The 17,710-nt window shown below is 38.2% G+C and overlaps 1 protein-coding gene across 3 annotated transcripts in view; it reads left to right on the plus strand.

Moving 5' to 3' along the window:
* Positions 1-17,710, plus strand: part of DENND5A (DENN domain containing 5A) — a 71,715-nt gene that overhangs the window by 22,636 nt on the left and 31,369 nt on the right. For 2 of the 3 annotated variants that reach the window (XM_072863674.1, XM_072863672.1), the window contains exons 5-6: positions 7,111-7,298; positions 16,758-17,075. In XM_072863674.1, the coding sequence (XP_072719775.1) occupies positions 7,111-7,298; positions 16,758-17,075 (506 nt within the window). The remainder of the gene's footprint in view (positions 1-7,110; positions 7,299-16,757; positions 17,076-17,710) is intronic. The other variant, XM_072863673.1, reaches the window with a different exon arrangement.

The following is a 17,710-nucleotide window of genomic DNA, read 5'->3' on the forward strand; positions in this document are numbered from 1 at the left end:
TGCTGTTAGATAGAGTAGTATGCCTTCTCCCACATTCCTCTCCAGCTGCTTAGCTGAATTCCCTCCTATCTCTGCCAAACTATCCATGCATTTTGAGAAGATACATAGTTAATTACATACGATTCTGAAGAGGAATTAATGATGCAAATATCAGTTTCTCTTTGAGTACCCAAAGTCACATTTCAGTTGTTACTTTGAAATTACCTGAAAAAAGTTTTATTTGACTGAATATAGATCCTAAATCTCTGTTAAGGCCTTGAAACAGTTATTGCTGAAGTCATGTAGATAAAGCTTGCTTTGAAGAGGATAAGCAGCAACTAAGCTGAAAGAACATCTGTTTCTCAATTAACAGGTAGTGTGGTAGTGGTATCCATTTTCTGTGTTGAAATTTGTGAATACTGGGCTTCTTACTCCGCATCCTGTTACTCTAACACAGAGTATTGAATTATGCCAAAAGATAATTTTTCTACTTTTTTTTTTTTTATCCCAAGCTGACTAACACTAGTCCAGACCCACACATCCATAACGGTGTGGTTTAAAGTAGACAGACTGCATTTTGAACCCTGTTTTATAGTAATGGTAAAGAAACCTAGAAGACCCCAAGACAAATCCAGGGATAGTCCATGGTGTTACTGAAATCTGTTTTCGATATTTTCTTCTATTGAGCTGTCACTGAAATATGTAGAATACAAATGGTAACTATTTATAAGGTATAACCTGCAGTTATTAGCAACATTCTCCAAGCATGAAATACAGATGTCGGTGTGTTGAGTTGTGTGCACAGACTAAAGCCAAAGATGGATTTTGTGTGTATAGTCAAGGTGATTAAAATTGTATAAAGGCAGCAGGATGTTATGTCACAGTTGTTGCGTTGTATAAACACAGTTTAACTACCAGAGAAAAACTATACAGTAATTCAAACACAGTCAAAAAACTTGTTGTACTCTATAGCAGTTACTCTCTTGGATTTAAAAACCAAAGTGCTTTGCTTATAATTCATAGAAAATCTAGAAATACTTGCCTAGCGGACAAACTTCTTTTCTGGTTTGTCCAGAAATGGATTAGGCGTTTATATGTTTGGGATCTAGGGAGGGTTTGTTTACGTGGATATCTGTCTCCCACCAGTGGAATATTCAAACATCAGCTGTTCAATCTGAAGTAGAACGCAGTCCAGTTCTCCTGTAGTTGTGCTTGAGACCTCCTGTGGCATGAGTGCGTGTGCCTGGCCAGTTGGAAGCACTGCAAGAAAAGCAATGCATGTATTGCCATATCGGAACAGTGTTCCCTGATCTCTTTTCAGGCCATCACATTATAAGTACTCTTTTCTCCTGGGCTGGAACTCAGCTTGCTTCTGGGCTAGTCTTCTGTATTCCGGGGTCTCTTTCCAAGTCGCATTAATAGGTTCAACTTCTTTTCTTGGGCACTTTCCAAGTGTCTGATTGGTCACTAATTAAAGCTTAAAATAGCTCTGGAACACTTGGGTTTCTTGTTTGCATGCATAGACATGAAAGTCCAAGGGATCCATGCAGCTGAAGGCTTGTGGGCCTGGATCTTTGACAGTTCTGTCCACTGTTCCTCCACCTCACCCCAGGCTTGGGTTGAGTTGGGCTGTGTTGCACCTTATGGAAGTGTCTTGTCTCTCTATATCAAGTAGTCACCTATAGCTTCTGGCTGAAAAGTCTTCTTTCTGTAGAAAAATAATTTTAGTTACTTGTTTGCTGACTTTTTGCCCTCAGTTTTGGTGAACTAGCTGTGACACTGCCTTCTCAGTAATAGTAGCCATAGTTTTTTGAAATGTAGCTTCCCTTAAATACTTTCTGAGGGATCTAATCTCTGGCACTTTTTTTACCTGCTGTTTTTTCTTAAAAAAACCCCTTTGACGTATTTTGCTGATACTTACTCGGAATACTTTCAGAGCTCCTAGTGAATTAATAACAGAAGTTACTGTATACTGCTGGCATTTCTAACAGCCAAGTTGAAGACTTCTAAAATGCTTTTGATACACATGTAGTTTATTTTCATATTACTTGACATGGGAGTGTGAAGTATTTTGAAGTTCTATGAAGTCAACTTTTTCTTCCTGTAATATCTGTTTTTGTCTTTTCTAACAATGATATTCTGTTTTCTTCTACATGGCAGTGAATTAGAAAAATGTTTTAGTAAAGTGATTGCTTGTTTCACTTAAAAGGATCATATTGGTAGGAAAATGAAATTTCTAACTGAGGTTTTGATTGTCTATACCTTTACTTACCGGTTTCCTCCTTTTGCTTTGTTTTGGTTTGTTTATGTTTTTGTGTTTTTTTATTTGTTTGTGTTTGTTTTTTTAAACTGGAATATCTTCCTAATACGTTCTGCTCTTTCTTCTGTATGGTTGACCAACATCCATTTTTTGCTGTTTGTAAAACAGGGAATGTTGAATGTAGATACAGGTGATGGTACAATCAGTTCTAAGTGGAATCAGAAATTGCTTCAACTTTTGTAAGGGCTTGCTCACATTCTTGCATGTGCAGTAGTGTGAGGTCTAGGTTGTCCTTCAGAATACAAATCTTAAATTTTTTTAATGTCCTCTGGGTTTGTTAAATCTCTTGGTGCTCAAACCTGTCACAGCTGAGGTGGTTGGGATCATTTCTCATTCTCCTAGGTCAGGTGAGGTTGCAGTACTCATTGGGTGGATTTAGATTTAGAACAGTACGTGTCAGGATCAGAGGGTTTGCTTGTAAGATTTACTTTTTAAAAAAAAAACAAAACAAAACAAAAGTCTTAGGGAATGTTGCTGCCAGTTGCAGTCCTTTTTGAAACAAATTATTTAGTATCTTAAGTTGCAGTCAGTCCTTGGAATAGGAGTAACTTGACTTGGCAGCGAATGTGTTTTTCGTTAAGATTCCTTTGACATGTTTCTGCTTTATGCTTCTGGAAATTCTTCTTTTGTCCCACTATGTTGGCACAGCCTGTATGTTTTGGATCAGTGTAAGCCAAATGTGGGGAATGAATTCCTTGATTTGATTGTCCTCTTGAGAGAGCTGTCTCCCATTTGGGAAAGTGTTAGAGGAATGCAGGTGCCTATAAGACAGTGAAGGATGTGAAGCTGCTCCTAGTGCTGAGCCAGTACTGAGGAACTGGCAAAGAGACAGCGGTGCTGAAGGAGGCCTTCAGTAGTGCCCTCACCAGGTCATTCTGCAGGAGATGGTTTGGATTCCTGCAATTTATGTTGCTCTTGTATCTGTGAAATAGACTTATTCCTTATCTCTGTAGAGCACCTAGAGCTCTTCTGAAAAGTGTGCACTGAGTTAAGATAGCTGTGAAATCTGCTTGGAGGAGATTTTCTGAACAGCTAAAAACAATAAAAGGAGAAATATAATACACCACTGCCAGACTATGATCTTGAACAGTTTTTATTTTCTGGGTATTTGCTGTCTGCTGCCATTTTTAAGTACAAATAAAGGTGTTTTTCTGCTTTGATTTGCTTTTGAATCACTTCTCCCCATCTTTCTTTCACTTGTTTAAAATTATGTTCACTCTGGAGATTGAAAGTATTAGTTTTATTTCTTTGCCATATTAGTCCTGTGTTGCCCAACTCTAATCTCTGACATAGGACAATGTCCTCTTATGCTTCCAGAGATTTAGGAAACTTTCTGTTTGGTGCAGGTATCTTTAATCAGCCTGTCAGACAGAGAAGTGAACACAAATAGGAAGTACTTTGGACCCACTGCTTCTACTAACCACAGATATCTCTTACTGGAGTACAGGTTTTTGAAGTAAAAGGCCCAATTAAAGGAATGTAGGTTTTCTCTAAGGCATCTGACGTACTGAATACCTGTGCTCAGAAAAATTTGTTGCAAAATGTTTCTTTTACACCATGCTTTCTGCTGTGAACAGACATGCCTAAAGGGAACTCTCCAGGCAATGCTTTATTCCAGTGGTTCAACTGCATTGCATGCTACCTGTCCATAGGCACTGCGTGTATAATTTTTTTCCCCTTCTGCTCCCCTTCAGGTTAAAGAGAAGCTTAATCCTGGCAAGTATCCCATCTTTCTGGTTTATCCATATATTTTCTGAATATCTCCAAACTCATCTGTAGTAATGGTCCTCCACTGTAGGGGCAATATGGGAGTTGCATGTGGAATGGAAATTACTTGACGGATACAATGGTATTTCATTGTGATCCATGAAATAGGAAGATTAGAAGGAAAAAAATATTCCAGAATATGATCATGTAATGGTTTTAAATTTGGTCAAATCAAAGAATTTCTGTAGGCACTTGATAGACTTCTCTCTGGTAGAATGTGAGAATGGAGGTGTGGAATCATGGTTCTTGCAGCTGCCATCTTCTTTCCATCCTGCCCCTCTCTTTTCAGACCCAAGACCCCTCACTACTTCTTTTTCCTGGATTTGCTTGCTTTTTACAGATCTACAAGAATGTCTATATATACTACACATAGATAAATACTAGTGTAAATAACTTCTCATATGCGCTTTAAAAGTTAATTGGTTAGAAGAAAAAAATCAGTCTTTTTCTGTGTTCTTAAGTGGCCATGTTAAAAAGTAGCAGATTTTCTTTTCCTTGCACAAGGATTAGTTAAGTATTTTCCAAACTAATAGCGCACTGGTGGTATGTCTTTTTTTTTTCCCTACCAGTGCTCTTATACAATACAAGGCCAAAAGACTCTATATCATTTGCATGAGAATAAGCATATTCTGGTTTCAAAAACAAGAGCAAGACCACTACTGAAGTGCTTCTTCCTGCTTTTACATTTTTTAATTATTATTTTTAAATCTTATATAATGTTTTGGTACTAGAATTGTGCTCCTTTCTTTTTTTTCAAAACCAAAAAAACTCCATACCCTCTCAGGATAGGTATAACTTAAGAAAACATTTAAGTCATTTTGGTTTATGTTTGCAGGCTTCTTGCCTTTGTCCTTGCCTTTTGTCAACAGCTCCTGATATGCATAAAGCCTGCAGAATGTAGTCATTGTTACTTGCAGGCTGTGACTGTGCAGGCCAAATAGTTGGGAATGGCTTAAGCCATGTGGATATCCAGGATCAGAGAGCTGCATTTGCAGATAACCCAGTTGCAGGAGGTAGCTGCTGAGCGGATAGAAATTCTGAATTATTGATGTTACTTTGTAATTAATTTGAAAGGCTAATACTAAAGTTAGCTTAATGACAGAGAGAATTGTATTTAAATTAGCCAGCAGGATTAGACAGGGGGGTTTTGTGTAGTAGGAAAACACTGTTTCTATTCTGAGACTTGTTTTTTCAAATAAACAGGCTGAATAGGAACCAGCTGGAATGTTTGTATATCTATGGCTACATTTAAAGTTTTTTTTAAAGCTGAAGAAAATAGGCTATGGAATGGATTCTTCTTCTTCCCAGAGCTTATCATTAATTCATCACTTCTTTGCAGCCAGGCTGTGATTAAAGCTGCAAACCAGTAAGTAATTGTGTAGGCAGAAACTGGTGTCCAGGCAGAACAGGGGAGTGCTGCTGGTGATGTTCATTGATTGTTCCCTAACGTGTTTCAGTCCAAGTAAGCTTTTGGCAAAAACTTTAAACTGTTTAAGCTATTCTTGCTTGTTTTGATTGAAGGCTCCTTCAGTCACAGTGGATCTACTGTGAGGCAGTGACAAGTAGCTCTGTGCAGTAACCTTTTCCACCAGGAGAGCTTGATCTGAAAAGAAAAGTCAAAAGCCTAGGTTGCAGAATTATGACTGATGTTAGCAAAACTTGTGCTGAGTTCCTCTTGGGTTATGGGACTCTTTGCAGACCCCAAACTCTGTAACTTTCACTTCAAGCAAAATTAATCATGAATGCCAAGAACTGAATTTCTTGGCCCTCTGTCTTCTGCTATCTGAAATCTGAGCAGAGGATGGCTAAAGAATAGAATTAAAGCCATAACCTTAGAAAGTGCACAGTTAAGCTTAAATTTTCTGCAGAGCGTTTGCTTAGAACAAATGGTCTTTTTGCAGTTTTCATTTGCACTCTGCAACAGCGTGCAACAGCTTCAGAAACCTCAACACCTGAACCTATACATTCAAGTGTATTTTCCAATTTCATAGTGTCTGGTTCTATGGACATGTTAGAAGATACGCATACCCCACACCCCAACACACATGAAGGATACTGATTCCCCCCCCCCGCTTCCTCCTGTTTCCCCCCTGCCCCTTTCCTGGCTGGAATTGGATATTGTTGCAGTATCATTATAGCTTGACTGAAGGTAGGAATTGTCTTAGTCTTGTGAGCTTGTTTCATACTTTTTCCACCCTGGCAGCTCAAAAGCATTCTGAATGTTTCAGCAGTTGTATTAGACCACACGCTCTGAGTTCATCTGGTATTGCCTCCTCCTTTATGGTGCATAGATATCAAAAACCATTAAAGATGATTCTGTAGTATAAAAGAGGAGGGCAAGGTTTTGGCCCAGCATACTGCAGTGTTAACTGCTCTAGCCACCATCTGCTGAATAAAAAGGTCTTTCGGTATGCAGGTTGGACAGGTGCATTTAGCACTGCTGTTAAATTCTAGGAGGGGATGAGTTGTTTTTACATTGAACTGAGATTTCAGTCATACATTGCAAAGGATAAATGAAACTGATCCTTTCTATTTTCTACACAGTTATTTCAGTCACACTGTTGGGTTGGCTATTATACAGCATGCTTTATAGACACTTAAACCCTCTTTTAAAAAAATGTTTATCTGAGAGATACCAGATGCCTTGGGTTTCATCCAAGGCTTCCACAGAAAGCCATAAGCACAGAGAAAATAAATTATTTCCGATGTTTTTCTTGGCCGATTACAATACTGCTTCCATGCTCAAACTGGTGTTCCTGGTAACCGTGGTATAGGTAGCAGAGGGTGACTTAACAGATGCTAAGATTCAATTTGCTCATTTCCATATGACTTGTAGAATGACCTACTTTGCGTTGAGCTCTCTTTGTTGTTTCAGCAAAATGTGCTTGGGTGTACAAGTCTGGGCTTTCATTAAGATGCCACACAGCTAGTACTGGGTTTTGTGGTTTCTGTTTTAAAGCAAGCTCTCATTTCTTTAACTTAGATTCATTTACTTAAAAAAGTGTTTGTGAAAGAAATATTTTTTTTTTCTTGATCTTTTTCAGATTATCAGAGACTGATGACTGTGGCAGAGACCATCACAGCACTAATGTTTCCATTTCAGTGGCAGCATGTGTATGTTCCTATCCTTCCAGCATCCCTCCTTCATTTTCTAGATGCTCCTGTCCCTTACCTCATGGGCTTGCACTCTAATGGGCTGGATGACAGGTCTAAGCTGGAACTTCCTCAAGAGGTGAGAGGAGCTTGTCTTGACTGATTAAATATTGCCCGTGACTATGAAGGAAGTCAGAAATGAGCCAAAACACCAGCGCTAACTATAACAGCCATTGTGGACTTCTTGCTGGCTCTGGCTTGGGATAGTTCTTATTTTATTTTTTTGGAGATGCTGGAGAGAATCTGGTGAAATAGATAAATAAGCCCCTGGTCTGGACATTGTGTGCTCTGATAAAATTAAATGGTAATTTTACAGCTATTGATGCAGTGGGCTTACAGCAAGAACACTTTCCTCCTGCAAAACTTAGCCCTGTAGTGCTAGGAAATGCAAGAAAATGCAGTGTGAATTCACCAGCTGTGGCCAAAAGGCCATACAGCTGCTTCTGCATGGTGCTGAGTGAGTAAAGCTTGACTGGCTTCAGCACTGTGCTTGGGCTGGTTCCTGTCTGTGCAGGATTAGGCTGGGTTTCCCCACACTGCATTTCTGACTTGGGGTTGGCTTACATGGACCCAGCCTGTCAGGTGTCTGCACAAAAACTATTTCAAATTTTCTTCTAGAATGCATATTTCAGTCTGCAGCAAAATGTCAGCATCTGCTTGAGCAAACTGGTGCTAATTGGGATAGTGCTCAGGAAGTCATCCCTTGTAGTGAGGCTTTGTTAACACCAGCCACTTTTATAAAGGAGAAGCAAACAGTCTGTAAAGGTCCTGCAACTCATACATGGGGCTGGGACTACATTCAAACTGCTTAGAGGTTGTTTTTATGTACTTTATCCCCACTGTTCACTTCACAAATATTCTTTTTAGGGATGTGCCAAGAGAGAGTTTAAGAGCTGCTTGTGAGGATCAGGGGACCAAGAGTGGTTGAGCACTACCTGAGGTAGCAAAGGAAATGTCTGCAGGAGCCAGTACCCACCCGTGGGAAGTATGTGAGGTGGCTGGCACCTGGCTGGCTTGTGAGGCAGTTAGTCATCTGAATTACTTCTCTCATCGAGTGCCATTGAATTGTTTATTTGCTCTTGTATATAGGAAATGCTGAGTGTTACAGTATGGTCTGGCTGGCTGTCGTCAAGAAGCTGGACACCTCTGTCAGGTAGCCCTGTGGGAAGCAAGTGCTTGCAGAGGTATTAGCTGTGGAACAACACAGCTCTGGCCTCTGCTAGAGTCTGCTTACTTGTAGTTCTAACTTTGTGGGGGAGGGACTGGGTAAGCCATGGGAAACACCCTACTTATAGGCACTGGTAGGATTCTCTAATCTCTGCCATTTTCTCTGGTTGTCTGTTTTCTTCTATTATCATTTACATTACTGGGAAAGCAGAAGGGTGGCAGGCAGAGGATTTTGTGGTGGTGTTTTTTATTTTCATTATCAGGCAGTGCTGCAACATAGCTTGACACAAAAAAACCTTCTTAAAATGCTGTGTGAAATTAAAGACAAGATATTTTTGTGAACCTCCAGTCTGGTCACCATGCCAACATTGCTCATTTTCTCAAATCCATATGCTGATAGTTTTAATTTGTTTTTCCTGGCAAATTCAAAGGAAAATTTCTCTTCAAACAGTATTATTTTTTTCTATGAAAACTAAAGTATTTAATATCTTGATTTCTTTCTTTTCTCCCTCTCTTTTTTTGCACTGGCGTAATTAATAACAGAGTAATGTATGTTCTTGCCATGAAAACAGTCTATTGCTTTGGTTTACTACATTTTTACAAAATTTTGGATGTACTGGCAGGCATGATTAATATGGTTAGTATACTTTTTAGAGAGGATAGCTGCTGAAGTAAAATGCATGTGTAGATATGCATGTTAATATGCACCATGGATGTTTTCACTATTATAACAAGCTTCTAAAAGACTGTCCTCCTTTTGTAAATAATTTTGTCATTTTAAAATCACTGTAATACTTCCAACTAAATAAACATATTTTACTTTTCAAATAGATATATCAATTATTTAAAAGGTAAATGGTTTTGAAGAGCTTTATCAGCTTTGGAGGTTTGAAGTAAGGTAGTTGATCTATTTTTAGATGTTAAAAATGAAATCAAAGTAGTATTAAAAAAAGTCTGGCACTGCAATTTACATTTTGTTTTACGAATAGCCTTTTATGAGGGTAGAGGAGTAGGTTTTTTGATAGTATCTTACAGAGATCAGAATTGTCTGGGAGGGCAGGGTGGGGAGGACACACAGGACTGAGGTATCAGCAGCGGTGTGCCCATGTGATGGAATTTGCTGCAGGACTTAAACTTGTCCTTCTGAAGCTTCAGCTTTTCTCTTTCTTATTTGAAGAGTGAGCTCTTAAAGCTTTGTACACGATGAGTATGACTCAGTGTGAGAAATCCCCTTGGTAGTCACTGCTGAGTAAGGTTTCTTGTGAACTGTTGAAGTCCTTCACGCTGCAGGCTGGGAATGTAGCTATGGCATAGAAATGGACTTGAACATGTGCTGGAGACTTCAAAGATGACTAAGTTATCCTATACCAACAGATTTGCTTATCGAAGAGGCAAAGTAGACTGGGAAGAACAGGAGCTCACTATTGTTGAGATTTTCATTGTAGAGGGTTTACTTTAAAAAAAATAAAACAAAAAACCAAAACAAAACCAACCAAAACAAAAAATACCCCTGCTGTTGCAACAAGAAGTAAATGTACCATTTTAAAATGTAAAGCAGAATTCAAATTGCATGCTGGTCTCACTAAGTGAAACTATAGGTCAGTATCAGTATTTCTGATATTAATAATTTAATCAGTCAGCTTTAGTATATGTAGAACTGCAGATTACAGGTTCATCTCAAAACTACTTTGCTTTATGATTAGGGTTTCAGATACCCTTCACTTAGAGCCAAAGAAGCTCTACACTTAATTCCTGACGTAGAAAGTGACAAGGAACAGGCATAAAATGTAGTGTTGTAGAAAAGTAGAAGAGGGCATATGGATTCTATTATTTGTTCTTCAATAAAGACAGATTTATCATCAGTAACAAAAGAGATATTAATATTTAACATTGCTTATTTCTAAAGTTTGGAATGTATATGATCCTTTATGAAATCATCAGGGTTATATGAGGAACTTAATTTCCACGTCCTGCCTCTAGATTCATAGGAGGAATCAGGAGTCCTGCTCCTGATTCATAGATATAGTAAGTATCAGAATTTTCCTCACTTACTGCAAAGAGTATATAAAGAACTGTTCTATGTTCTAATTTATTCTGAGTTCTGAAAAAAATTTTTTTTTTTCCCTTGAAACTTCATAAACTGCATCTCTGTTGCTAATCTATTTACATGGATGCATGGGACAGCTGCTGTTAAAAAAAGCAATATCTAATTTAGACAAGGGCCAAAGAAGTGAGCTTTGACAGAAAATCTAGTTGGTGCTTCTCAGTGGAAGGGCATTGTGGAAGAATATAATATTGCTATCTAGCATAGCATGGGTGCCTCAGTGTCACTGTAGACTTCTTGATTGTGGTTTTATAATGAAGTTTTAAAAAGACTAATTCGTCTTGCTCAAAGTGTTTTAGGCCAATATATGTGAAAACCAAACCTGACCGAGTTAGGACAGATAGTCTTAAGTCTTGCACACATATGCCATAAGGCTTGTTTTGTTTTGTTTGTGGTGGCAGTCTCCCATATTTTGGTCACATCTGATGCTTTAAGGGAATGCTTTAACCATGGGAGCATGGAAACCCAGTTGTATCCTAGAGGTTGATGCTTTGTCAGATGATGGTTAAAATCTTCAGCAAAATAACTGCATTAGTACAAAATTCAAGTTTAGGTTATCCCTTGGGTACATCAGAAGACAGTGCCTGATGGAGAATTCACTGAAGTTTACCAAAGACTTGAAGACCTGACTCTCTGTGGCCCAGTAAAATTGTAGAAAAGACTCGAGGCTTACTGTGCGGTTGATTTTCTTGTACGTGTCAGTGATACAGTGCACTTAAAGTTAACATTGTTCTTATATGTATTGCCACTTTGCTGAGGGCTCTTTCTGTATGCATGAGTATCGTCGTGGTTTCACTGATAGCTGCATCAGAGGCTTGTAAGGATCCCAGAAGAGAAAGGGGGGTGACATGGGAGAAGTGGTGCTGCAGAAATCAAAGGGGAAGGGAGGAACATGTAGCTGTTTCAGATGTTGCTGGCAAAAGTGTAGTTTGTTTATCAGTAAAATTGATCAAAAAAAGTGGTTAAACTAGCTTTCTTGCAGATCATAAACCCAGCAAGTACTAAAGTAAGATTGTTCTTTTGATGTGTCTTTGAATTTCCTTTTAAAGAAACTTTTGCAGTGCTATAGCAATATATTTTTAACAAGCAAGTTAATCTGGGCCATTTCATGCTACTGGATTTGCATGTGCATCTTGCCACTCTGTAATGCAGGACAGTGGTGGAAATTTAAATTATTTTGAGTGAAAATAAAAAACACTGAGTCTTCCAGCACTGGTTAAATCAAACAAAAGTAGTATCTCATTAAAAAAGCTTGGGTTTAATGGAGTGATCCCAAGGGTCTTGGGCAATAGCTTTTTCTTTTAGAAACGTTGAAAGATTTTAACAGCTAAAATCAAGTTCTCTGCTAATGTAAGACAGATATATATTCTCAGTATTTTTATTTCAACCATTAAAAATATGTTATTCAATTCTAAATCTTAACAAATTCTGTGGGTTTTTATTTTTGTATGTTGTTTTAGAAGATAAGAAAGATCTCTTGAAAAGCCTTTTTTCCTTTTGATGCCAATGCATTTAGACTAGACTGACCAAGAGAATTATTTTGAAAGATAATCACTGCTTTGTATGCATTCTCAGGATGTCTGCTGGTGTGATAGATCCTTGATAATACTGCAAATTTATTGACAGACTTCACTTTATGTTTTCCTGTCCTTCAGTGTTAAACAGCCACCTGAGGAGAGTTAAATTCATTGTTTCTGAAAACTGCAGCTGTAAGTTGTTCTGTCACAAATTCTGGGTTTACATGAAGAACAGTAGTGCTGAGAATAAATGCAAAAGGTCATCGTTTGCTTACAGGAATGGCACAGGAGCATCCTTTACAGTTTAGGACCACTTTGAACACATTTTCCACAAGCCAACTGCGTGTGTATAAATTTGCATATCCATGTTTTCTGTGTGTTAAGTGAAGTAGGTGGTTGTTTGCAAGGTTGGGACCTAATGCACAAAGGTGATACATGCTGTAGCAATGCTGTAGATGAATGGTTTTTATTTTTTCAATGCTGTATTCAAGCAGAAGCCTTAACTCAGAACCATGTTTCAATCTGACTGTCTAGGGGAGGGGATGTGAAAACCTGTACATAACCTATAGTTTGAGCACCCGTGCTGCACAGAGAATTCAAGTAGTGGTGATTGTGCTATCAGAACTGACTGTTCTGTATTGTTGTAGGCATCTATTTGCATACTGTGTAATAATGTATTAATGTTTAAAATAAAGCATATTTTCTCTTTAGGATGTCAGTGGGGTGGGGAGCTTACTCATTATTAGTGAATATTAGTTCCTCCTTGGACATCCTTTTGGCAGAGCCTAGATAACTTCCTTCTATATATATTTGAACAGAGCTGAAAGGAAGGATATGGGCTTGATGCAGGCATTGCTAGATATGTGTGGGGATTTGGCCCTTATTGTACTTGAGGTCAAACTAAAGAATTGCAATTGTCCTCTGGCTTTGGAATTGATGGGTGTAGTCCAGACCCCATTGAGCCAATGGGAAGTTGTGCTGTTGACCTCAGAGGACCAGGCTTTGGCATCAGATACATGAACATTGACTTACTTGCTTCCACATTTCTAAGGTTTGTAAGACTTTCACCTGGACACCCGTTATTTGGGATGATAAAAGCTTATGGGAAAGATAAGTTTTTAAATTAGGGTGTGACAGCCTTGTTCCTTAGTATAGTGTCTCAGGAGAATCATTTTATTGTGTAATGATATGTCCTCTCTTGTAACAATCTGCTATTAAAATGGTGTGTAACTATTTGAGGTTTTCTTTTGGTCAGAAAACCGATAACTCAGCAACAAATAAAATAATATTTGACTGTTCTAGAGACCTGAAATACCAAGCAACTAACTTAAGGGTGCTCTTTCAATTGCATCTCTACTTACACATGTTGCTAAGTATCTTGTCTTTATATCATTTTAATTTTGTATGTGTAAAATGATAATCAATGTATTCATAGAGGCTTACATGCAGAGCTGTCAGCTATTGACAGCTCACTCAACTCTGCCTCCGGAAACAAAATAATTAAAACTTTGTGATCAAAGAACTCCTTTATTTTTCTACTTTGCGTACTTGCCCAGTTCCTAGCAATGCAAAATGCTTTGGATGGCCATGACTCCATTAAAAATAAGTGTCATTTCATTTCTTTTGCTTTTTAAAATAAATTGAAGGTGGGGACCTCTCTGTCCTTACTGATACTCCTTTCTGTTGGATCTATAGTGTAGCAGCATTGTGAGACTTACTATTTTGGTGTCTATTACTGGCAATTTGTTTACCTGGGATTTCATTTTTACAGAAAAATGTTGTTTTGGTACCTCTTGAAGGGCTTGTGAAGTGACGTGTCTTTGCTATTTCTGTTCCCTGGGAACACAGCCTTTTCAGAAGTGCTTATGCAGTTCTTGAGGATGACCTAAGTTAGGAGAGGCTAAAGCCATCTACTGAATCTCCTTTGCTTATGCTGCTCTAGGTAGTCTTCTAACATATGGGTTATTAACCAGGCAATGAATAAGTGTAGAGTGTTCCCAAAAATACGTTTTACACTCTTTACAGTATTGCTGTACACTAACATTTTTTTTTTTCCCCAGTACTTCTACATAGGGCAAATTCTGAGAAATGTAATAGTAAGCTGCATGAGAAGCAATCATTGTTAGTGGCTTAGAGTGTTTAAACTATGTGTATTGCTCTTAAAGAGAAACTCTCCAGAAAGGATATTTAACTGTTGGAAGAATTAGCCGGATGAGCCTAGGTACTTATAAGCAATTTTAGCAAGCATTAAATTTGGCTTTTTCTTCATTGGCAAGGAGTTTATTTTCAGTGTGAAGACTAGAATCTCTACATTGGTAAGGTCAACATTTGGTTACTTTTTGGCCAAGCACTTTTTAGGTACAGCCAAGCTTAATCAAGAGTGTTTTCTGCAGAATCTGTGCTAAGGTAAGATAATCCAAAAAAGAAGGAAAGTTCAATGGCATCAATTAAAGGGAGTTTAAAAAGGAAGAAAAGCAGTTAAACTGCTTGAAGAGTTTCTTAATGAGTCTGTCTTTGACATTTCTCAGACAGCTTGTGATGAATTAAATGTATTTTTTGTTCTTCCCTCAGCACCAATTGGCAGGCATTGTGCCTAGTTTCAAGGCTTTATTTCTCTCATGTCTTGAAGTGCTTACAGTGTTCCTGATAAATATTAGCTGACTTGACTTCTAATCATCAGAGCCATGTGTATAGTGGGGGTCTTGAAGTTCCTAAATTCAGGTCCTTGCTTGAAACATAAGAGTTCTTGTGTACATACTGTTCCTTTGTGCTGAATGTTTCTTTGAACCAGAAGCATATGTACTCTGTGTGCATCCCTAGCCTACCACTGGAGCTGCCTTGCTAGGTAGGCAAACACAACACCTGCTGTGTTTGAGCAATGTTGATACTGGGGAAATCTAAACAATGACACCTGCCCTATTTAAAAAACAAAAACTTTTTCTAGGGTGCACCAGAAGCTGTTTCAGAATCAAGGTCTTAGTTCTATTTATTGATCTTGGGTTCTTTTGCAACACCTAATTCAATTTGTGATTTAATTTACAGTGAAGGATCTATACAAGAGCTACTAGACTGTTTGATATGCATCCCTTTGAGCATAAGAAATAAATACTATATTAAAATGCTAAAACATCAGGAAGTGGAGAACTGGAATTCTTCTTCTTACCTTTGTAACTATGGGTAATATTGTAGCAGAGCGTAAGTTGGACTTTTTCATGCAAAGTTCTGTGCAAATCTAGTGTAATATGTCCAGTGGAGTTCTGCTTTAAGAATTACAAAGGTTTTCTTAAATTTTAATGTTGAATTTCAGGAAGTCAAACAGAACAGGATATTTGTGTTTTAAGGAGAATTGATATCCTAACTCTGTTCTGCAGAAATGCCAAGAGAAATCTGTCCCAAGTATTAAATATATGTTTTCACACCAGTTTACTTAAATGAAGCCATCTTGTCAGGCACAGCTTATCCTAGTCTACCTATGATCAGTCCCACAGCAAAATCCTACCAGAACTACTTTGTCCTTACTGCTGCTTCACTGCTTGTGTACGTTGCTCTGATTTCTGGGATCATCCATCATTCATTCGGTGTGAGGTTAATCCCTTCCGATTCTTTCTTTCCTATTAAATTGTGAGAGTGCTTCCATCCTTCTGCACTTACTGAATTATAAGAAATAACTGGAGATCTGTTAGCTCTTGTGACTTGATATGTATTTTTGCTGCAAAGCTATAGTGAAACCTGAGTTCAGGTGTGCCATTTAGAATAATGTGATGAAGCTAGGTTGAAAGTACCCCATAATCTGGGTGAAGGGATTTTTTATAGGGAAGGTTAAGTGACAGTCCACCTTAATTCTGCAGTGAAGAAAAACTAAAATGCTTCTACAGAAAAGCAACGTTTCTTCTGTATACTTAACTTTCCAAGCAGATTTCACACATGAATGGGGTTGTTGCTGTGAAGTATGTAATTATGTAATGTTAGGAAACCATTTGTAACATATTTTGCAATGCAGAAGCCAAAAGGGGAAACCCCCCCACCACCAAATATAGGTGAGGTAAATCCTTGAAAGATGCGTAGCTACTTTTGATGTTGCTGTGGAAGCCACATAGGTGGTTTTTCTTTCCTTTTTTTTTTTTTTCCCTTGGTCTTTTTTGATGGTAAATGAGATTGAGATTGGAACAGGAAAACAGAATTGAAACTAGTTCAATTCATTTTTCCCCTTGGAAACAAACTTCTAAACTCGTTCAGGGAATTGCCTTAGTTCTCGAGCTGCTTACAAAAAAGAGAAGATAACTTTATTGCAGCTTCTGCAATACCGGTACACCTTTTAGAAAGGAATTTGCCAGATCTCTTAGAGGAGCAGACTGATAGTCTGAGCAACAGGCAGTCACCTGCTTACATATGCACATGTATAAAATAGTGTTGCAAATATCCTGGTAGTTAAAATCTAGCTGCATGTGTATGAAAAAATTCGCACATCTGTACCTAATATATGCTACAATCTCTTTTGTACCTAGTAAAGGTTAGAGTTTTCTTTCTTAGTTACCTCCTTGAAAGACCTGGAAAGGTAGGCCTTGTGCTGCTTTCTTCAAAGCCAACCAACCAGTTCAGTTATGGTTGGGGCAAGTCTGTTTTACAAAATAACCAAACAAATGCAAATGTATTTGAATCCTTTAATAAGCACAAAACCCAAAGATGACTAAAATGTGACCCTTGTGCTTAGTGATATTGCAATGGTATCCTGTTCTAAATTAAATCCCAGGCTAACCTATGCTTTGTGGATGTTGACAACCATTTCATCGAGCTGCCAGAAGACTTACCCCAGTTCCCAAATAAACTTGAGTTCATTCAGGAAATTTCAGAGATACTAATGGCTTTTGGAATTCCACCTGAGGGAAACCTTCACTGCAGTGAAAGTGCCTCCAAGATGAAGAGCCTCAGAGCATGTGACCTGGCTTCTGATAAAAGAAATGGGAACATAGCAGGATCACCTTTAAATTCCTATGAGCTGCTAAAGGAAAATGAAACTATTGCAAGACTCCAGGCACTTGTTAAAAGAACAGGTGTGAGTCTAGAAAAGGTAAGCTATGAAATTACCTGCACTCTCTCTCAATCTGCAGTAGCAGGTGGTCTGAGCTCATGGTCCAAAGACTCTGTCTGTCTTCACTAGAAAGAACTGTATGTTAATATATTGACAAGGTTTGTGAACATCTGTAGAGACAAGGGCAAGCTTGGGGGAAGAGGGGAAGTGGGATTTAACCCCATAACATCTAGGGAAACCTTTGGCTATCCCCCAGGTGTTTCTTTGCCAAGATAATGTGTTTAAAAATACACCTTGCCTTGTTTATTCTTGGTTTTAAGATTTATTCTAAATTTACACCACTTTCTTATGATTTACATGGCTAAAACTGACATCCAGATAATTCTGAAGTTGGAATCCAATCTTGGTTTCTATAGGTATCTTTCTTTCTCATTGTGTGTAGAATGTGTATAATTTTGCTTGCATATAATATGCTTGCTAATACAGGGATACTGTGATGCTTTTTTCTGGTTGATGTTGTGAAGTGCATTAGTGTGATTCCCAACAAGTGAATGTGCACAGCTCATGGTGACCCTGGTTGGATTTTTTTTTTTTTTGGCAATCAAAATTGGGAAAAAAAGTTGTTGCCCTTTCTGCAGAAAAGGTATTACCTGAAAGACCACTGTGGGGTTTTT

The sequence above is a fragment of the Ciconia boyciana genome, chromosome 6, assembly GCF_034638445.1.
Source record: "Ciconia boyciana chromosome 6, ASM3463844v1, whole genome shotgun sequence".
NCBI classification, from domain to species: Eukaryota; Metazoa; Chordata; class Aves; order Ciconiiformes; family Ciconiidae; genus Ciconia; species Ciconia boyciana.